This window comes from Cydia fagiglandana, chromosome 26, assembly GCF_963556715.1.
Source record: "Cydia fagiglandana chromosome 26, ilCydFagi1.1, whole genome shotgun sequence".
Classification (NCBI taxonomy): Eukaryota; Metazoa; Arthropoda; class Insecta; order Lepidoptera; family Tortricidae; genus Cydia; species Cydia fagiglandana.
Window position 1 is genome coordinate 6025797 of NC_085957.1, and position 20530 is coordinate 6046326.

General features: G+C 39.9%; 2 protein-coding genes across 2 annotated transcripts in view; both read left to right on the forward strand.

Annotated features, from left to right (window-relative positions):
- Positions 1-20530, forward strand: part of LOC134677467 (signal transducer and activator of transcription 5B) — a 69720-nt gene that overhangs the window by 37071 nt on the left and 12119 nt on the right. The window contains exons 11-21 of the mRNA XM_063535948.1: positions 6624-6713; positions 8047-8129; positions 8675-8744; positions 11285-11439; positions 11896-12019; positions 13381-13509; positions 13912-14018; positions 15018-15182; positions 16211-16335; positions 16964-17116; positions 18010-18136. Coding sequence (XP_063392018.1) covers positions 6624-6713; positions 8047-8129; positions 8675-8744; positions 11285-11439; positions 11896-12019; positions 13381-13509; positions 13912-14018; positions 15018-15182; positions 16211-16335; positions 16964-17116; positions 18010-18136 — 1328 coding nt within the window. The remainder of the gene's footprint in view (positions 1-6623; positions 6714-8046; positions 8130-8674; positions 8745-11284; positions 11440-11895; positions 12020-13380; positions 13510-13911; positions 14019-15017; positions 15183-16210; positions 16336-16963; positions 17117-18009; positions 18137-20530) is intronic.
- Positions 1030-4655, forward strand: LOC134677439 (uncharacterized). Its single transcript, XM_063535909.1, has 3 exons — positions 1030-1153; positions 1785-2688; positions 4500-4655. Exons 1-2 carry the CDS (start codon positions 1096-1098, stop codon positions 2681-2683), a joined length of 957 nt encoding a protein of 318 aa, XP_063391979.1. The 5' UTR covers positions 1030-1095; the 3' UTR covers positions 2684-2688; positions 4500-4655.

The window sequence follows — 20530 nt, forward strand, 5'->3', positions numbered from 1 at the left end:
TGCAGACGAAAACTTTTGTTCATATAATTTGGCCGTTTGATCGTCATCGTATGTTGGTGGGCTGGTGTTTTCCTCTCGTGTTGTCGATCTCAACTGATTCTCGTGTAAATTCATGGCCATGTTCTAAAGTTAAATGATTTTATTATTATTCCGTTTTTGTTTTTTTTTAATGGTGGAGCCATGGGGAACTGTTAATGTTATTGCAAAATTTAGAGACTTATAAACATTTACGTTGCTCGTAAACTCGTAAAGACGCTGACCATAGGTGATAGGTTCTTAACTGGCGACTACGTACGGGAAATAGAGCCTTGGAAATACCTCCTACAAGTTTTACTGACGGTCTGCTCAGGATCGCAAAATAAAATAAATACAGAAATCGAACGAGGATTCTTGTGATAGGTCTTTGAACCTGTAGAGAACACCTTTTAGCTAAGCTAATAATATATGATGAATAGCGCAACCAAAGGAGCAAAACTATTGTTTTTCACCTGAAATTATACGAAACTAATGATCTGGCCGACTAGCCGACTAGTCGGCCGACTAATCGGCCATTCGAGAGCCGATTAGTCGGCTAGTCGGCTAAATCAATAGTCGGTACATCACTACTTGCGGTTTAATTCTAATTTCTTGCGGTTTAATTCTAATTTCTTGCGGTTTAATTCTAATTTCTTGCGGTTTCAGTCTAATTTCTTGCGGATTCAGTCAAATTTCTTGCGGTTTAATTCTAATTTCTTGCGGTTTCAATCTAATTTCTTGCGGTTTAAGTAATTTTAATTTCTTGCGGTTTCAGTCTAATTTCTTGCGGTTTTCTAATTTCTTGTGGCTTCTGTCTGCCAAGTGCGTGCGCTTATGAAGCATACCGTACAATTATATTCATTGACGCCTCCTCTGTATAACTATGTAGTCATGTTTATGACGAGCCATACGACACGATAGTTTAAAGCACGAAGTGTGGAAATTTTAAACTATCCTCTGGTATCCCTGTTTACAGCTAGCAACACCGCGTGCCTATGTCCGCCATTATGTTTTTTCGTGCGATACGATTACGACTAGTGTCTTAAAAAGTAATTAAAATATCTAGTGTAAGAACATAAAATGAACAGAAGAAAATTGAAGAAGTTGTTGGATATCCTCGATTACGATTCGGATGAAGGTATTTATTCCTAAATATCAAGAAAACTGATCGTTTTCTGTAAGCAGACCGGCAGAGACGCCATTGTTGTTGTTGGTGAATTACAATTGCGCATCATTGAAATAATACCTATGCAACGTTTTTTCGTTGTTAAATATGGGATTTATTCTTATTATAAGCATGGCTATATACATTAAACACATGTATCGAGGTATGCTTGCGGTATCACGAGCGGATGCACGAGCAAAACTTATGTTTGCACACATTGATGCCTACTTGATTTGCCTCTATAACGATACATTAAATAACTGATTGTACTCTATTTTGGATAATTCTTTGTTTATACACAACAGCAGAAAATATTCTCGCGGTGCCACGGGCGGGTACACGAGATGTATTTGTACTACATGCTGTTTGTTGTCACAATACAAAGCAAAAATGTAATCTTGCGGTACTACTGTGCGAGTACACGAGATACATGGCTTTGGTAACTTCCTTTTATAATTATTACAAAAGGCGTACTCTCGCGGTACTACCGAGCGAGTACACGAGATGGTATTTAGGAAGTTTATCCCGGTCCAATGGAGTGTGTTCAATAAATAGTTCAGTAATTATAAATACTATTTTTGTACATAGAGTTGTATGTCCACAGCCCCTCGAACAGATCGAAAAAATCGAATAATAAGTTCGAGTGATGAGGATGAAGAACCACCTAAGAAGAAACGGAAGCGTATTTTGCCTATTGAAGAATCTGATGATGAACAAGCTGATGAAAATAAAGAGAACATCTTGCAATTAATTGGAGAGCCAGATATAAAAAAGAATGTAATTTCCATTAACCCAAAATTAGCGGAACTGTGGCAAAATATAATACAGAAAGGATTGGATAAAGAAGGCAAAAAGAAATTGGAAGAAAAAATTCCCTCAATAGAGAACTGCTTCGTTCAAGCCCCGACATTAAATGAGGAAATTGAAATAACACTAAACAAAAATGCTAAAACCAGAGATCAAAAACTGTGCGAAAAACAGAACCAAATTGGGTTAGTTATTGCTAACTTAAATAAAATGTTAAAAGAGCTAATTAATAAAAATGATAAAGAACATGTGGAAATGCTAGGTGACTCTATAAGACTATTAGCTGACCTCCACTACCTAGAAACCGAAACCAGAAAGGCAGTTATTCTACCGGGCTTAAACAAGGCACTCAAGGAAACATTAGAAAAAACGCAAACCACTACTTTCCTCTTCGGAAATGATTTACATAAAATCATTAAGAAAAGTAAAGAAATGGAAAAGTCTGTCAAGGATATTCAACAGAATAAAGGTTTAAACTTTTGGAGCCCGTCCTCCACCAACAATCAAATGCAGGGCGGGCCAAGAAAAAATTACCTAAGCAAAATAAGAATGTATCAAAGAAATTACTACCGGAACACAGCAGCAGCAGCAGCAGCAGCAGTTGGTCAACCCCGGAGAACCCAACGACAGTGGTCACCTCGTCGTCCAGTTCGAGGCAGACGTCACCACCTTCATCGCCGAGACCACAAGAAATAGCCGAGGTATGTGTGGCTGGACGGCTAACATATTTCTTTGACAAGTGGTCCAAATTTATTAAAAACAAAACAGTCCTCGAATGGGTTCGTAAAGGTTACGAAATACCTTTAATATCAACACCTAACCAGAAACATATACCAAAAAATGAAAAGTTCACTTCTACAGAGAAACAAATAATTCATGACTCATTAAATAAATTATTGAAAATAGGGGCAGTAAAGTACTGTAAACCTGTAAATAATCAATATTTATCAAAAATATTTTTTGTCCCAAAGCCAGATGGAACAGCTCGATTTATCTTAAATCTAAAATCCTTTAATAAACATGTACTTACACAACACTTCAAAATGGAAGATATTAGAACTGCCATTAAATTAATCAACAGGGAGTCTTACCTTGCCTCCCTGGATCTTCAGGATGCTTACTTCTGTTTAAGAATTCACACAAATTCCAAAAAATATTTAAGATTTCTTTTTGACAACAATATGTACGAATTTCAGGTACTTCCATTTGGTCTCTCCTCTGCTCCTTATGTCTTCACCAAGTTGATAAAACCTATAACAACTTACCTCAGGGAACAAGGTCTACTTTCAGTCAATTATTTGGATGACTTTTTATTTATTGGGAACTCACAGATTGAATGCTCTCATAATATTTTAACCAGCCAAAACTTAATAGAATCATTGGGTTTTATAATAAATAAAGAAAAAAGTAACATACATCCCTCAAAGCAATGTAAATTTTTAGGTTTTGTTTTAGATTGTTCTAAGTATTGCGTATCATTACCAAACGAAAAACGCACCAACATATATAATAAAATAAAATCATTCATCCGTCTCAAACATACTACTATAAGATCTTTTGCATCGCTAATTGGTATTTTAATATCGATTTGCCCTGCTGTTCCATATGGCCTAATGTATACAAAACGATTGGAACGCCATAAATTTCTTAATCTTACAAAGAATGACAATAATTTTGAGGCTAAAATGGTACTTACTTATGAAGTAAAAGAGGATTTAAAATGGTGGAAAAAACATGTCTGTTTGGCTAGTAATCCTATTAGAGAAGGTATTCACAAAATTGAGATATTCACAGACTCTTCTCGAACTGGTTGGGGTATTGTATGTGGTTCTAAAAGGTTACACGGTTTTTGGAATAGAGAGGATAGGAAATCACACATAAATTATTTAGAATTAAAAGCTATATATTTTGGCCTACAGTGCTTTGCTAAAGATCTAAGAAATTGTGAAATTTTATTGCGTTGTGACAACACAACTGCAATATCATACATTAATCGATATGGAGGGATTCAGCACAAACATTTAAATGATCTTACCCGTCAAATATGGAAATTTTGTGAATTAAGAAAATTATATATATTCGCTTCTTATATAGCTTCTAAAGATAATTACATAGCAGATAGAGAGTCGAGAAATACTAACGAACAAACTGAATGGCAGCTATGCAATGACGCATTTAACAAAATCAAATTAAAATTTGGATGCCCAGCAATTGATTTATTTGCATCAAGAGAAAATGCTAAATGTAAAAGGTTTATTTCTTGGCATATCGAACCTAATTGCTGGGCAGTAGACGCTTTTACAGTTTCATGGACAAATTTAAAATTTTATGCTTTCCCACCATTTTCTCTCATTTTAAAATGTTTAAAAAAGATTGAAATCGATAAAGCAGAAGGAATAGTGGTAGTTCCCTTGTGGCCGTCTCAAGCTTGGTTTCCTATATTTATGTCTTTAAAAAAGTCACCCATATTGAAATTTTACCCAAATAGGTCATTGTTATCATCTCCTTTCAGGGACCACCATCCACTACACCAGAACCTTACACTGATTGCCGCAGTATTATCAGCAAAGTCTACTTAAGAAAAGGATTAACCTGTGAAAGTATCAATATAATTTTAAATTCATTATCAGATAATACAATAAACCAATATAATTCATGTTTAAAACAATGGTGGGAATATTGTAGTATTCAAGCAATTGACCCTTTTATAATGTCAGTTCCAAATATTCTTAGTTTTCTGACCCAAAAATTTAACAATGGTTCTGCCTATGGAACTCTTAACTCTATTAGATCAGCTTTGTCACTGCTTATGGATAGTGATTTAGGTACACATAAAGATATTAAAAGATTTTTTACCGGCATTTATAAAATGAGACCAAACAATCCAAAGTATAATGAAACCTGGAACCCAGTTTTAGTTTTAAATTATGTGTCAAACTTATATCCTAATACAAACCTCACGTTACATAATTTGTCTAAGAAGTTAATAATTCTATTAACTCTAGTTACTGCTCATAGACTACAAACTATGTCGCTCATAAAGTTAAGTAATATAAATATCGCAGATGAAAATATAAAAATTAAAATTACCGACAAAATTAAAACTTCAGGAAGGAATAAGCTGCAGCCATTGCTTATAATTCCATATTATAAAGAGAATTTGAGCATTTGTCCAGCTACAGCTTTAAAAGACTATATTGATGTCACGAAATCATTAAGAAAATCTGATCAATTATTTCTGACAGTTAGGAAACCCCACACACCAGCTTCAACTCAAACGTTGGCAAGGTGGGTTAAAGATATTTTATCTGAAGCCGGTATAGATATATCTATATTTAGTGCTCATAGCACAAGACATGCGTCGACCAGCCACGCATATAGGAATGGGGTGAATATCGAATATATTTTAAAAACAGCTGGGTGGACAGAATCATCTAGGTGTTTTGCTGATTTTTATAATAGACCTTTAATAGATGAAAATGTTTATTCAACCAGCATTTTAAGCAGTTTGTAATTGATTATTTAACTCACTTTTTAGAAATGCATATGATCATATGTGACCGTTATCAATAAATAATTAAAATAAAGCAACCATGTCTTTAAACATCTACATAGTTATACAGAGGAGGCGTCAATGAATATAATTGATTGATCAAAGGAACTTACCTGTAAGTGACCTTCGATCAAAATTATATGAAGTTGACGCCTCCTCTGTCCAGACCCTACCCCTTTTTTAGTTGCTCTTTATCCCTCCCAAAATGCTTGCCTAATTTTAATTATTTCAGTACCTACTTTGAACTATAATGGCGGACATAGGCACGCGGTGTTGCTAGCTGTAAACAGGGATACCAGAGGATAGTTTAAAATTTCCACACTTCGTGCTTTAAACTATCGTGTCGTATGGCTCGTCATAAACATGACTACATAGTTATACAGAGGAGGCGTCAACTTCATATAATTTTGATCGAAGGTCACTTACAGGTAAGTTCCTTTGATCAATCAATCATAGATGGTAGGATCCTATAGATGTGCTAAACGGCCGGGTGCCTCCGCGAGGGACAAAACATACGCAATGCGACACTATGATTGGTCGAATTTATTTAAATATAAGATAAAATAAGAATGAAATATGGGTTTAAATTAATAAATAAAATTTATTGACTTCCAAACACAGAATATAACGTGCTGCCTAGCCATGACACACAGAGTAATAGAGCGAGAAGCTAAAATACCTGTCTCACATAAAACATTGTACATCCTTATATTACATTGTTTACAACACGGTGGGGTAACAATAATAGCACTTTCGCTGAAAGATACATAAGACTATCCCGTTCGGTCATTTCCCCCACCCCTCATGCCTGAACCAGTTCTATCCTCCTAAGGCCCAGCCATGCAAATGAAAAATCCAGAATTTGCCAATGAAATTTAAACCTTTAATGCAGGGAATAGAGTTGATTTTGGTTTTGTTTGAAAATTGAACGAATCAAAACAAATGCGACTCTGTTCCAATTGAATATGATTTAAATTTCATCGAACTGAATAAGTACTATAGGTAGGACCTTGGGCCTTGGGAGGCTATACTAGATTCATGTGTATAGTAGTACACTATTACTTATTGTATGGTGTGACGCAGGTGAACAACGCGACGCGCATCAACAGCAAGACCATCATACAGCTACGTCAACCACACCTCGAAGAGATGCTTGAGGATATGGGCAAACAGGTAAGCATGTTACCAAAGATATACAGGATGGCTAAAAATAAGAGCACACCTGGGCCGTCCAGCAGGAAGTCCTATCGGACGCCCCAAATATCGCTGGCAGGCGTGGCTCACTCCACGATTTCGTCGCTTTGCTACAGGTAGCTAAAAGTACATCCGTCCCACACCAATTTTGGTGGCTAGCCATAAGCCGCGCGTGGCGCTGTCGCCACCTAGCGGCCATATCAGATCGTAACAGAGGCGTCTTGTTAGAGAATGAGTTTTCTGTACATAGTACTATTATTTATTCTGTGACATAACGTTATTACTTATTAACATAAGGATATTATTTTACCAAAATCAAATATTTAATTATACCGGGTGTGGCCTGTAATATGAGCATAAAATTAAAATGTAGGCTGTACTCCTCACACTGATCAACATTTGTTTAGCTACTTTTAAAAATAATGTGTGGTTTGATTTTAAATACACTTTAAAGTTTATTCTAAGACGCAATGTATTGCGAATTTTGTTATGTTTAAGGCGTGACAAGCAACGTCAATCACAATGATATGGCGTGGCGATGGCTTCCATTGAAGATAATTTTAGAGTTGTTGAACAAAAGTGACACCGTTTGAGAAGTATAATCTATGTTTTAATTATTTGCTCGTGTTACAGGCCACACCCGGTATATGTCACCATAAAATTGTAAACACTCGTCAGTCAGTTAACTAGCGATATTATATATTGCTAGCTAAATTATAAACTGACGGTAGGGAGATTACAATCTAACCTAACTTACGTTAGATTGTAAACTGACGGGTTCACAATCTTACGGTGTCATATACATTTTAAAAGAAATTGAGTACAATGATATCAAAACTTATAATTTTTTAAGTAAAGACATAGAGAAATATAGTAAGACATGAGTGCTCTGCTCACTCCATACATTTGGTACCAAAATTATTAGTATTTTCATAGTCGCCATCTAGCATCGAGTAGCGGAATTATCACCGCTACTCGATACTAGATGTCTCACGAGTGGCGACCCACGAAAATTGTATTGAACAACAATTTACAACTAATATTAGAAGCAGAAGGAGTTGAAAATAGAGTTCCGGTTAATCCGTTTATAATATTAGCTGAAAATTGATGACCATTAGACTTTTCGGTCGCCGCTACATCTATTGTCAAGTAGCAGTACTGATAATTCCGCTACTCGATGCTAGATGTCGACTATGAAAATACTAATATTTTTGGTACCAAAACTGACGTATGGAGTGAGCGCTCTTGTCTTACTATATTTCTCTATGGTAATGACATAAAACAGTGCAATCACTTGATGGTTCATTGACAGGTCACCAGCCTTCTGTCCACTCTCGTGACTTCGACCTTCGTGATCGAGAAACAGCCGCCGCAAGTTATGAAGACCAACACACGGTAAATATCGGTTTTCCTAGGATAGCGGTGCCGTCATATAGCGGCCGTCTCCATACTAAATACTACGGTTAAATATGGACGTCGTAATATTTGTATGGAGACGGCCGCTATATGACGGCACCGCGATCCTAGGAAACTAGAGCATAAGCGCTCTCATAGGCCCCGTGCATGAACTACAGGGGGCAGCATAGAAGTCGTCAGATTTTTGGCGCGAGGCGTAAATGCGTCGTTTATGCTTCCGATGTAGCCCACAAGATGGCAGAACCTACTATGCACAAGGAAACGTACCGACGAGAACGGTAGATGGTAGCACTTGCTTTGGCAATGTACATGTGCACATATGTTTCCGATTCAGGCCACAAGATGGCAGACCCTCCAACGCGCACGGTCCCTATATGGGATATTGAATATTATTTCAGGATTAAACTTGCGTTATATTAGCTGTTCCCGCGACATGGAGTAAAAAATAATTCCATATGAAAGATTGTCCGTTATAATATTAAATATACGATTTTTCAAGTCTGATTTTTTTAAATGGTTTTCAGTTTCACGGCTACTGTCCGGCTGCTTGTCGGAGGTCAACTCAACGTGCACATGACCCCTCCCAGAGTCACCGTGAGTACATTTACGCCCTTTCATTGTTCAAGTAGCTGTACTGATAATTCCGCTACTCGATGCTAGATGTCGTCTGCAAAAATAATAGTCTTATTGGTACCAAAACTGATGTATGGAAGGCACTTGTCCCACTAAGAGCGAGTAAGCGATTAACTATCGGCGATTTTCTCGCCCAAGAAACGAACAAAAGATTAGGATCCTGTGTTAGTAAAAGAGACATATATTAATAGTTCATCGCTGGCTGTTGACACTGCCGGCGAGAACACTCGCTCTTCTGGTTTGTCGCCGCGATAAGATAAAACTAGCTCAGCGGTACTCGCTCGGCGATGCTCGCTTCGTAGTTAGAACTCGAGCTGCGAGACCAATCAGTCTGCGTGTTCGGCTACGCTGCACCGCCCGAGCGAGTGACGCGAGTAATAGCCCGTCGCACTCGAACACTCGCCTATAGCCGCCCGACAAAACTATTGGAGCTAACATTCGCTTCTCGCCGCTCGCCCACTCGTTTCTAATTTATCGTTCTACTCGCTTATCGCTCATCGTCGGCGGTGGGACAAGTGCCGAATGGAGTGACTGTTCTTACTATATTTCTCTATGGCTCAAGCTCTGGTTTCCTCGGAAAGCGGTGAATGACGTCACTAGAACGTTGCCTATCGAAATGGCGCGGTTTCCTCATAGACCTAGGATTCGCTTGCGCTTGACAGACAGCTGAAGTGTGCGAAAGGGAAGCCATCACGTATATGAACATCCCATGAGTGCGAAAGAGTCAGACTACCAATGAGAAAACGTAACCACTTTTGAGTTTGACGACGGCCGCGGACGGCCAAGAGCGTATCACGGTAATTTTCAAATTGAAAAATATACACGGATTAGGACGAAAAGTATTAAATAAAGTAATTCAGTGAAGATGGTGTCTTGTAGTGTGCCGGATTGCAGTGTCACAGGGCCAAATAATCCAAGCAATTACTCATTTCAGAGGATTTATGATATTATGATATTCCGAACGAAATTTTCATAACGATATTGTGGCAAATTAACAGCGTAAAAAGTGTAAGAAGCCGGTTTATACAGTTCATTATAAGTTTTTCTTCCGTTCCGTGCTAATATTTTATCATATTAGTCAATAATTTAGGATATTTTGTGTAAAAACATAAACTGTTCGTTTACGCTAGGGCTTGACAAAACGTTCATATGACAGTATCGATAACTTGTCGGTATATTAACAGCTATGTAATTATTTCTTCACAAGACATCATTAAGATATTAGTTTTTATAACCGACTTCAAATAATAACGATTGTTATACCTTTTTGAAGGTGTTCATGTTTAGCGTGTCATGATAACTTCACTTTGCAACACAGTAAGAGTTACATTAAGATAAGTCTGTAACGATTTTGATGGCAAACGCAGTGCAATTGTTATTTATACGTCAAATTGTCGTAGAATTTTAATGTTTAAAATAACACATTTGAAAAAGTAGTCGATAAAGCAATCAAACATCGACAGATTAGTAATATGTTGTAACATGACATCACTATTTTTGATCTCACATGGACAATTTACGCACACACTTGCATTTCATTTTTGGTCACACTTTTGAAGATTGAGAGTTGTTCTTTGTCATATAATTCTTTGGGTTTCCTAGAGGGCGGTGATTGACACCGTAACGTCAAAAAGCGGTGCCGCCATTTGCATGACGGCCATCTTAACGGTGTCGATAGTTTCGTGAACGTTTTATTTGATATCGGCGAAGCCATTTCTACTAAAATCTCAAATGCACCTTCTGTACCGCGAGATTTAAATAAATGATCTTCCGCACTACGATTATTTTCCTTTTCTGATGATAGTTCATCCTCCAAGTAAATTATTAAAGCTACATCAAGGTTTTTCCTCTCCTGGATAAGTTTCGTTTGACGTTAATGGCTGACGGTGTGTTATGACGCCGTGGAACTTTCCACATGTCGTCACGGTAAAGACGGCCGTCACAATCATAATCATACATCGGGGTTTTCGGTGCGGGAATGTTTTACACTAACCAAATAACAGGTAAAAAATGAAACTGAAAAAATCGATGTTAATTTAACATTTCTAAGCACATTTGGACCTTACTACCTACGTTTGATTCATAGTTTGGTAATTATTTTACAATAAACAAAGTTATGAATACAGGAAATCATTCCCGCACCGAAAACCCCGATTATGATTCATAATAGAGATGCAACGGATAGTGGTTTGGCCGGATACCGGATACCGGTTATCCGGCCTGGACACTGGCCGAATATCCGGTATCCGGCCGCCGGATATTCGGCCGGCGGAACTATACCTACATTTCGGTTTTTCAGGTGCGCATTCTGCAGGTTTGACCTGTTTCCTAGTAAACGTTCGAACGGACTCATTTCTAGGTTCGAATGAGAAACCGGTATCCGGCCGGATAGTAAAATAATGGCCGGATTGGCCGGATATCGGATAGTAACCGGATATCCGGTGCATCTCTAATTCATCACCTAAAATAAATAGTTCTAATGTCTTGTGTACATATACCAGGTCGTGATAATCTCGGAGCAACAAGCTCAGCTGCTGCTGAAGAGCGAATCCCCAGCCGGTCGAGGCAAGCAGCCTGTGGAGTGCGGGGAGATCCTCAACAACAGCGGCTGCATGGAGTACCAGCCCACCAGCCGTCAGCTCAGTGTCAGCTTCCGGTGAGTGACAGACAGACATACAGCCCGTGGAGTGCGGGGAGATCCTCAACAACCCGTGTGACAACCCGCTGTGTCGCAGAGAAAAGTCAAAGCGACATATTTTTGTCGGTTGACAGTTCCACTCGGGATATTCTTGAGAATCTCGGAGCAGTCCAGCTTTTTTTATTTACACGCCTTTAAAAGGCTGTATTACAATTTTGCATAATTTTAACTATCCTCTTGGGGTTCAATGTCCTAATACTAGTACAAATTACCTCCAATGAAATTTAAATCTTAATGAAATGGAATAGAGTTTCTTTTATTTCGTTTCGTTCGATTTTAAAACAAAACAAATTCAACTCTATTTTCTAATACCGTTGATTCAAATTCGATTGCCAATTTTCCTTGTATGGTGGGCCGCTAGAGGCTATTTCAATAATGTGTATTTAAACTCAATATTTTAATTATTGTCAACAGAAACATGCAGCTGCGCAAAATCAAGCGAGCGGAAAAGAAAGGGACAGAGAGCGTCATGGACGAAAAGCTGACCCTCCTGTTCCAGTCAGAGTTCAACGTCGGCGGTGGCGAGCTCGTGTTCCAGGTACGAACAGCACATACTGCCCATCGGTGGACCTTATGCCTTTTGTAATAAGGTTCACGAACAGTTAATGAGTTAACAGTGTGATGAAGAAAGGGACAGAGAGCGTCAAGAACGAAAAGCTGACCCTCCTGTTCCAGTCAGAGTTCAACGTCGGCGGCGGCGAGCTCGTGTTCCAGGTACGAACAGCACATACTGCCCATCGGTGGACCTTATGCCTTTTGTAATAAGGTTCACGAACAGTTAATGAGTTAACAGTGTGATGAAGAAAGGGACAGAGAGCGTCATGGACGAAAAGCTGACCCTCCTGTTCCAGTCAGAGTTCAACGTCGGCGGTGGCGAGCTCGTGTTCCAGGTACGAACAGCACATACTGCCCATCGGTGGACCTTATGCCTTTTGTAATAAGGTTCACGGACAGTTAATGAGTGAACAGTGTGGGCGTATGAAGAAAGGGACAGAGAGCGTCATGGACGAAAAGCTGACCCTCCTGTTCCAGTCAGAGTTCAACGTCGGCGGTGGCGAGCTCGTGTTCCAGGTACGAACAGCATATACTGCCCATCGGTGGACCTTATGCCTTTTGTAATAAGGTTCACGAACAGTTAATGAGTTAACAGTGTGATGAAGAAAGGGACAGAGAGCGTCATGGACGAAAAGCTGACCCTCCTGTTCCAGTCAGAGTTCAACGTCGGCGGTGGCGAGCTCGTGTTCCAGGTACGAACAGCACATACTGCCCATCGGTGGACCTTATGCCTTTTGTAATAAGGTTCACGGACAGTTAATGAGTGAACAGTGTGGGCGTATGAAGAAAGGGACAGAGAGCGTCATGGACGAAAAGCTGACCCTCCTGTTCCAGTCAGAGTTCAACGTCGGCGGTGGCGAGCTCGTGTTCCAGGTACGAACAGCACATACTGTCCATCGGTGGACTTTATGCCTTTTGTAATAAGGTTCACATACTGTCAGTTAACAGTGTGGGCGATAGTATGACCAGACACCATTGACATACATATCCTCTGTATCTTTAGGTATGTAAATAAAAGTAAACAACTAGTTTGTACATTTTCGGGTAGTTATAACATTTATTGGTTAACCAACCAAATACAAAACCGCCTAAATCAGTCACTGAACAACCTGACTTTAACCTACATTATTAGATCATGTAATGTTTTCATCTACCCTCAACTGGCTTAAGGAGCCATTTGAGGGTAGATTTTGTTGACATTTATTTAAATACCTAAAGATACAGACTATAGTATAAATTATCTGAGATGATTTTTTCGCCGCAAACTCTAAGCTCTTAAACAAAAGGTATTGTTACTTTTGTGCACCGCGGTGGTTACCTAAAGTCTCGTTATTATTATTGCAGGTGTGGACGCTATCCCTGCCGGTGGTCGTGATCGTGCACGGTAACCAGGAGCCCCACGGCTGGGCCACGGTCACGTGGGACAACGCCTTCAGCCCCGCCGGCCGAGTGCCCTTCGCCGTGCCAGACAAGGTTTGTTTTTCAATTTCAATAGTCCATAGAAATGTTAAAAACTTATTTTCTACTTCAAACTTACTTAAATTTTTTACATATAGACTTGGAGGATATAACCAACGGAGACGCCATGTCTAAAATTTTCGGTACAAAATAGTCTGCCGTTTTTTGCGGGGGAGGGGCACATCAAATGTATTGGTACGTCATGTCAGATAAACGTCAGTCCATACATATGGTTGACATGAGGTTGACCATTGGCCGCCTATTTTCGACAGAGGGGAACGCCTGTTAATGGCGGCTCCATTGTTAATTACTCCGAGCATATACACGATGGAACATCAGGGCGAATTTTACTTGTATTGTGTTCGAGATTCCTTGTAATTCAAAAGTTAACATACTTATTTGTATTATTTGCCCTAGGTGACGTGGGGTCAGCTAGCCGAAACTCTCCGAGTCAAGTTCTACTCCGCGACGGGAGGCGATCTCTCCGAAGATAACTTACGATTCCTCGCGGAAAAGATATTCAGGTAACGCTATATATGTTATGCATACTTGTTGTCCATCGTATTTTCTCGGAAACGTTCGCATTTGTCATGCTACTTCAGTTAACCACAGTACTTTTTGTACCGAGTCCGCGACGAATGGCGCCGTATTAGGGGCTGTCCATAAATTACCCTCCCCCCCTAAAATCATCCAAAAATCATGCTTCGAATGACCCCGTTTCCTCCTACGTCATGCCACCATCATCCAATGTCCAGAACCCCCTCCCCCCTAATTTGAAATGACGTAATTTATGAATAGCCCCTTAGCAAGATCATCACTCATCGAGGTTCACAATGATGACCACGACCACTCAGGCAAGAGTGTACCGACTAAGAATAAGAACCCAAAGGTCTGTCCGTCTGTCACCAGGCTGTATCTCGTGAACCGTGATAGCTAGACAGTTGAAATTTTCACAGATGATGTATTTCTCTCGAATAAAATAACCTCTAGCCGCCCATACGTCAAACCTTGCCAAGCAAAATGAATTTTTATTTTGTCAACACAAAATTCAAATTAGAATAGAACAGGAGACCTTTTTATAGGTCTCTGGGCGGCTAGAGGTTAAATATTTAAGTGGGGCTCCCATACAACAAACGTGATTTGTAGCCAATGGTACGGAACCCTTCGTGCGCGAGTCCGACTAGCACTTGTGGTTTTTAAATAAGTGTTTCAAATCAGTTTTTACAACCACTAAGAAATTTTTATCCCTCGGAATGTAAAATGCTTATACATAAACATGCTAATTCCAATAAGACCAATAAGTTGTCCGGTTTGGTGAAGAAACCGGACTAATCCCAATAAGGCCTAGTTTAGCCTCTGGGTTGGAAGGTCAGATGGCAGTCGCTTTCGTAAAAACTAGTGCCAACACCAATTCTCGGGATTAGTTGCCAAGCTGACCCCAGGCTACCATGAGCCGTGGCAAAATACCGGGACAACGCGAGGAAGATGATGATGATGATGACTTAAATATGGTAATTCCTTAGCAGATCGAACGTGCCCCACAACCAAATAGAGCTGAACAACCTGACCGTATCCTGGAGCCAGTTCTGCAAGGACGCCCTCCCTGAGCGCAGCTTCACCTTCTGGGAGTGGTTCTACATGGTGGTCAAGGTCACCAGGGACTATCTGCGGACCCTGTGGGTCGACCGGTGAGTGTTGTGGAGCCAGTTCTGCAAGGACGCCCTCCCTGAGCGCAGCTTCATCTTCTGGGAGTGATTTTACATGGTGGTCAAGGTCACCAGGGACTATCTGCGGACCCTGTGAGTCGACCGGTGAGTGTCGTGGAGCCAGTTCTGCAAGGACGCCGTGAGCGTAGCTTCACCTTCTGGGAGTGATTCTACATGGTGGTCAAGGTCACCAGGGACTATCTGCGGACCCTGTGTTTCGACCGGTGAGTGTCATGGAGCCAGACCTGCAAGGACGCCCTCCCTGAGCGCAGCTTCACCTTCTGGGAGTGGTACTACATGGTGGTCAAGGTCACCAGGGACTATCTGCGGATACTGTGGGTCGACCGGTGAGTGTCGTGGAGGCAGTTCTGCAAGGACGCCCTCCCTGAGCGCAGCTTCAACTTCTGGGAGTGGTTCTACATGGTGGTCAAGGTCACCAGGGACTATCAGCGGACCCTGTGGGTCGACCGGTGAGTGTCGTGGAGCCAGTTCTGCAAGGACGCCCTCCCTGAGCGCAGCTTCACCTTCTGGGAGTGGTTCTACATGGTGGTCAAGGTCACCAGGGACTATCAGCGGACCTTGTGGGTCGACCGGTGAGTTATTCAGATTATGAAGTATCCTTTTACGCGCGCTCCGTATGTAAATAAGAAAAAAAAAACTACTTATTGGCGTAAAAGAACAATATAAAACGAAAGAATGAAAATTCATTTATTTACGTCAAACCAAACTTAGTGTAAGTTTTCAATTAAGGTTAGAACATAGCATAGCAGAAAAATATATGAAATTTGAATTTATAATTTAGTTTACCAATGCTATCTTATCTTATTGTTTTCGGGGGCCCTTGCGGATACACTTCGACCCATAGGGATCTTTAGTGCATTTACCCCCTAGAAAAGATCCGTCAACTACTCAAGAGCTTTTCCCACCTTAATAATATTTTGTATTGAGATCACTCTGACCCACGCTTAATATTAAATATTTTAATATTTATATTGTGATTTGTTTAACAGATTGATAATGGGTTTCATACAGAAGAAACAAGCGGAAGACATGCTCTCTAAATGCGCTCCGGGCACATTCTTACTCCGCTTCAGCGATTCCGAACTTGGGGGGATCACTATCGCTTGGGCTGGAGGTTAGTACTTAGATATTCAAAATTTCTTCATTATTCAAGGACGCATAAGAATACAGTATGTATCAGAAGGAAAGGCGAAGAAAGTGACTCATTAATGTTTAGGTCACACTGAGCAACTTTTTCTATGGGACCAACCCCGAAAACGCGGAAAAAATTGACTCTCCCATAGGAAATTTCAACATCAGACCAGCAAAATGTATGAAACATCCAATTTTTTTTTCGCTTCAGCTATTACGGACCTCTTGCTTGGCCCGGAGTCAGACATTCCATACGTTTTCTACCTATCTCGTTAGGTCGGGCGTAGATGGTTTAAAGCATTATTTGGCTACAATACTTGTAAATTATGGTATTCATGGTAGATTATATCAAAGTTTTACTTACCATTTTGGGGTCGTCCAGAAATCATGTGAACATATTTGGCCTATTTTTGACCCCCCCTCCCCCTTGGTGATATTTGGTGATTTTAAATTACACGTGATATCTTCTTTGACCCCCCTCCCTCATCGTGATCATTCTTGGTATTTTTCTTACCCCCACCCCCCCTAAACGATCACATGATTTCTGGACGACCCCTTTGTACTTGGCACTCTCTTTTCGCACCTTACTAATCTAATCCTTACTTTCACAGATGGTCGCGAAGTATTCAGCCTCCAACCATTCACGTCACGCGATCTGACACAACGACCTCTAGCCGACCGGCTGTCTGATCTGACGCAGCTGCAGTACTTGTACCCTAATGTGGCTAAAGATGATGTGTTCTCCAAATATTACACGAAACACGGTAAGTTAGATACCTCTGATCTGACGACCTCTGACCGGCTCTCTGATATGACGCAGCTGCAGTACTTATACCCTAATGAGGCTAAAGATGATGTGTTCTCCAAATATTACACGAAACACGGTAAGTTAGATACCTCTGATCTGACGATCTCTGGCCGGCTCTCTGATATGACGCAGCTGCAGTACTTATACCCTAATGTGGCTAAAGATGATGTGTTCTCCAAATATTACACGAAACACGGTAAGTTAGATAACTGATCTGACGACCTCTAGCCGGCTCTCTGATCTGACGCAGCTGCAGTGCTTATACCCTAATGTGGCTAAAGATTATGTGTTCTCCAAATATTACACGAAACACGGTAAGTTAGATAACTGATCTGACGACCTCTGGCCGGCTCTCTAATATGACGCAGCTGCAGTACTTATACCCTAATGTGGCTAAAGATGATGTGTTCTCCAAATATTACACGAAACACGGTAAGTTAGATACCTCTGATCTGACGACCTCTGACCGGCTCTCTGATATGACGCAGCTGCAGTACTTATACCCTAATGTGGCTAGAGATGATGTGTTCTCCAAATATTACACGAAACACGGTAAGTTAGATAACTCATCTGACGATATCTGGCCGGCTCTCTGATTTGACGCAGCTGCAGTACTTGTACCCTAATGTGGCTAAAGATGATGTGTTCTCCAAATATTACACGAAACACGGCAAGTCAGACAGCTTATTTTCTGATCTGACGTGACGGCGTAAGTTTCACGTAACACTTATGCTCTTTTATAACTAAACTTCGCGAAACTTGTGCCCGTATTCACTAGAGCCACAAAATTTGATTTATATATTAAGATTGTCACGTGATTTTGAATAATATTTGATATTATTTGACCAGAAAACGAGATGCTGAAGAATGGCTACGTGAAACCAGTGCTGGTGACCACCCTGCCCCCGTACATGTCGCCGTCGCCGTACGCGCACTCCCCGGACAGCCAGCGCAACACCCCCAGCGTTCAGAGCAGGTCAGTTACCGACATAATGCTTAGTTAACACTGACACTGGGTTAGTTAGGGTTAACACTGACCGTCAGTGTTAACCCTAACTAACCACAAATAAGTAAGCATAGAGTGCTGACTCCATATTCATATTATTTTCTTATTTGTATTTATCATACATTGTCAGTGTTATAATTAGGTACAGTCAACGGTAAAAATACGGGTGTAGACAACTTACTCAAAAATATGTCCCATAGTTCTTAATTCACTGACATAAGAGTTATGGGACATATTTTTGAAATGATTTGTACACCCATATTTTTACCGTTGACTGTATGCAAGATGACTGTCAAACATAAATACAAAGAAAAACTTGACAATAAAATTCTAAGAATGTCAAAAAAAGAACACATCACATCACATCAGTTTTGTTAAAAAAACGCCTATTATTTTCGTAGTCGACATCTAGCGTCAAGTAGGGGAATTATCAGTACTGCTATTTGACACCAGATGTCACAAGTGTCGCTACTGACATTACTATACTTCGTTTTTTTTTAGCATTAGAAATTAGGTAAACAATCTTGATGTGTCTCTTAATTGACAAACACATTTTAAAAATAAGTTACGGCAAATATGTAACAATTATGAATCTAATACGATCATTTATATTCTTTTGCTTTCATAAGTAATAGTTTTTGATTTTTAAAAAGCGTTTTTTCAATTGAAAGGCATATCAGGATCGCTTACCTTCTTGCAAGTTCTTTCTAATGCTAAAAAAAACGAACTATAAAACAATTTACAACTAATATTAGAAGCAGGAGTTGAAAATAGAGTTCCGGGTAATGCTGTTATAATATCAGTTGAAAATTGTTGAGCATTAGACTTTTCGCTCGCCGAGACATCTATTGTCAACTCGCAGTACTGATAAATTCCGCTAAATGACGCTAGATGTCGACTACGTAACTCACGTTTTTGTAAGAAATCTGATGTATGGAGTTACCACTCTTTGTTTACTTATATTGTTAATTCTTGGAACGTTTTCACATTGTCCGATCCGATATCGGATGTCGGATGACTCATGGAAAAAGGGAGTGAAGTATTGTTTTTTGATATTTTCGCTTTATTTTGAACAATAATTATTAATTCAATGGAGGGCCCTGCTCCGAGTCGTACCTTGTGCAGGCTGTCCGTGGTTATCCAGCGTGCAAATGCTGTGAGCATCATGGGCACCTTTGCACCAGGAACGGCAGGGCGCGTTTTGTCTTTTTAAATTTATAGTTTAAATTTTTATTTGTAAGCTTTAGATGTAATTTAATTTGTACTTTGTACCCTTTTTTTTAGTTTTACCAAATAACTCTCTCAATTGTACATACATAATAAACTAATAAAGATCTAAATTCTGAAAAAATTCAATTAATAATATAAATATAAAAAGTCAATTTTTATATTTTATTTTGTGGTTGTATCCGACATCCGATATCGAATCGGACAATGTGAAATATTAAATATTTTGGTGTTGTCAGGTTTCGTACTATATATCCTCCTAAGTCCCAAAGTCTTAGCTATAATACATACTTTTTCAGTTCGATGAAATTTAAACCATATTTGATTGGAACAGAGTCGCTTTTACTTTGTTTCGTTAAATTTTCAAACAACGCAAAATCAACTCTATTTCATACACTGTAGGTTCAAATTTCAGTGGCAAATTTTGGATTATTCATTTGTATAACCTGGACCTTAGGAGGCTATATCAATTCTAAAGGGGCCCACTGATTAACAGTCCGCCGGCCGGCATAGGCCTGTCAGGCTGACAGTTTCAGTTGTTCGGAACTGTCAAAAGTTTGTTCTAACTGACAGGCCGATACCGTCCGGCAGACTGTTAATCAGCAATCGCTAACGCTCCGTAGCGAATGAAACGCAACTGTCACTGTCACACTAATATGGAAGAGTGATAGAGAGACGCAAAGCGATTCGATGTCGAAGCGCATGCGATTGGCACCTTGGCTAGACCGGCTGGCCACGATGTACAATCGCCATCAGATATATCGGAGCGGCCAAGGTGTTCACAATATCTGAACACGCACTGTAACGCCCTGACAATAGAGGCGTGTTCAGATATTTGTGAGCACCTTGGCCGCTCCGATATATCTGATGGCGACTGTATACATTTTTCACCTTACAATTTTAATTTAGTGTTACAGCTTCTTATGATTTGCTTTTAATTTTTGATTATTTTTCCTTTTAGGTACATGCTTGAGTTTTAATCGAACTACGTATCCTTAGTTATTATTTTAGTTATATATTTTATTTTAATAGTCACATCCAATCTAAAATACGCTCGCATTTTGGTGCCTTTTTACTGAATCGTGCTTCCTGCCAAATGGGACGTTATCTATGAAAAGGGACCTTATTGTCGATGGC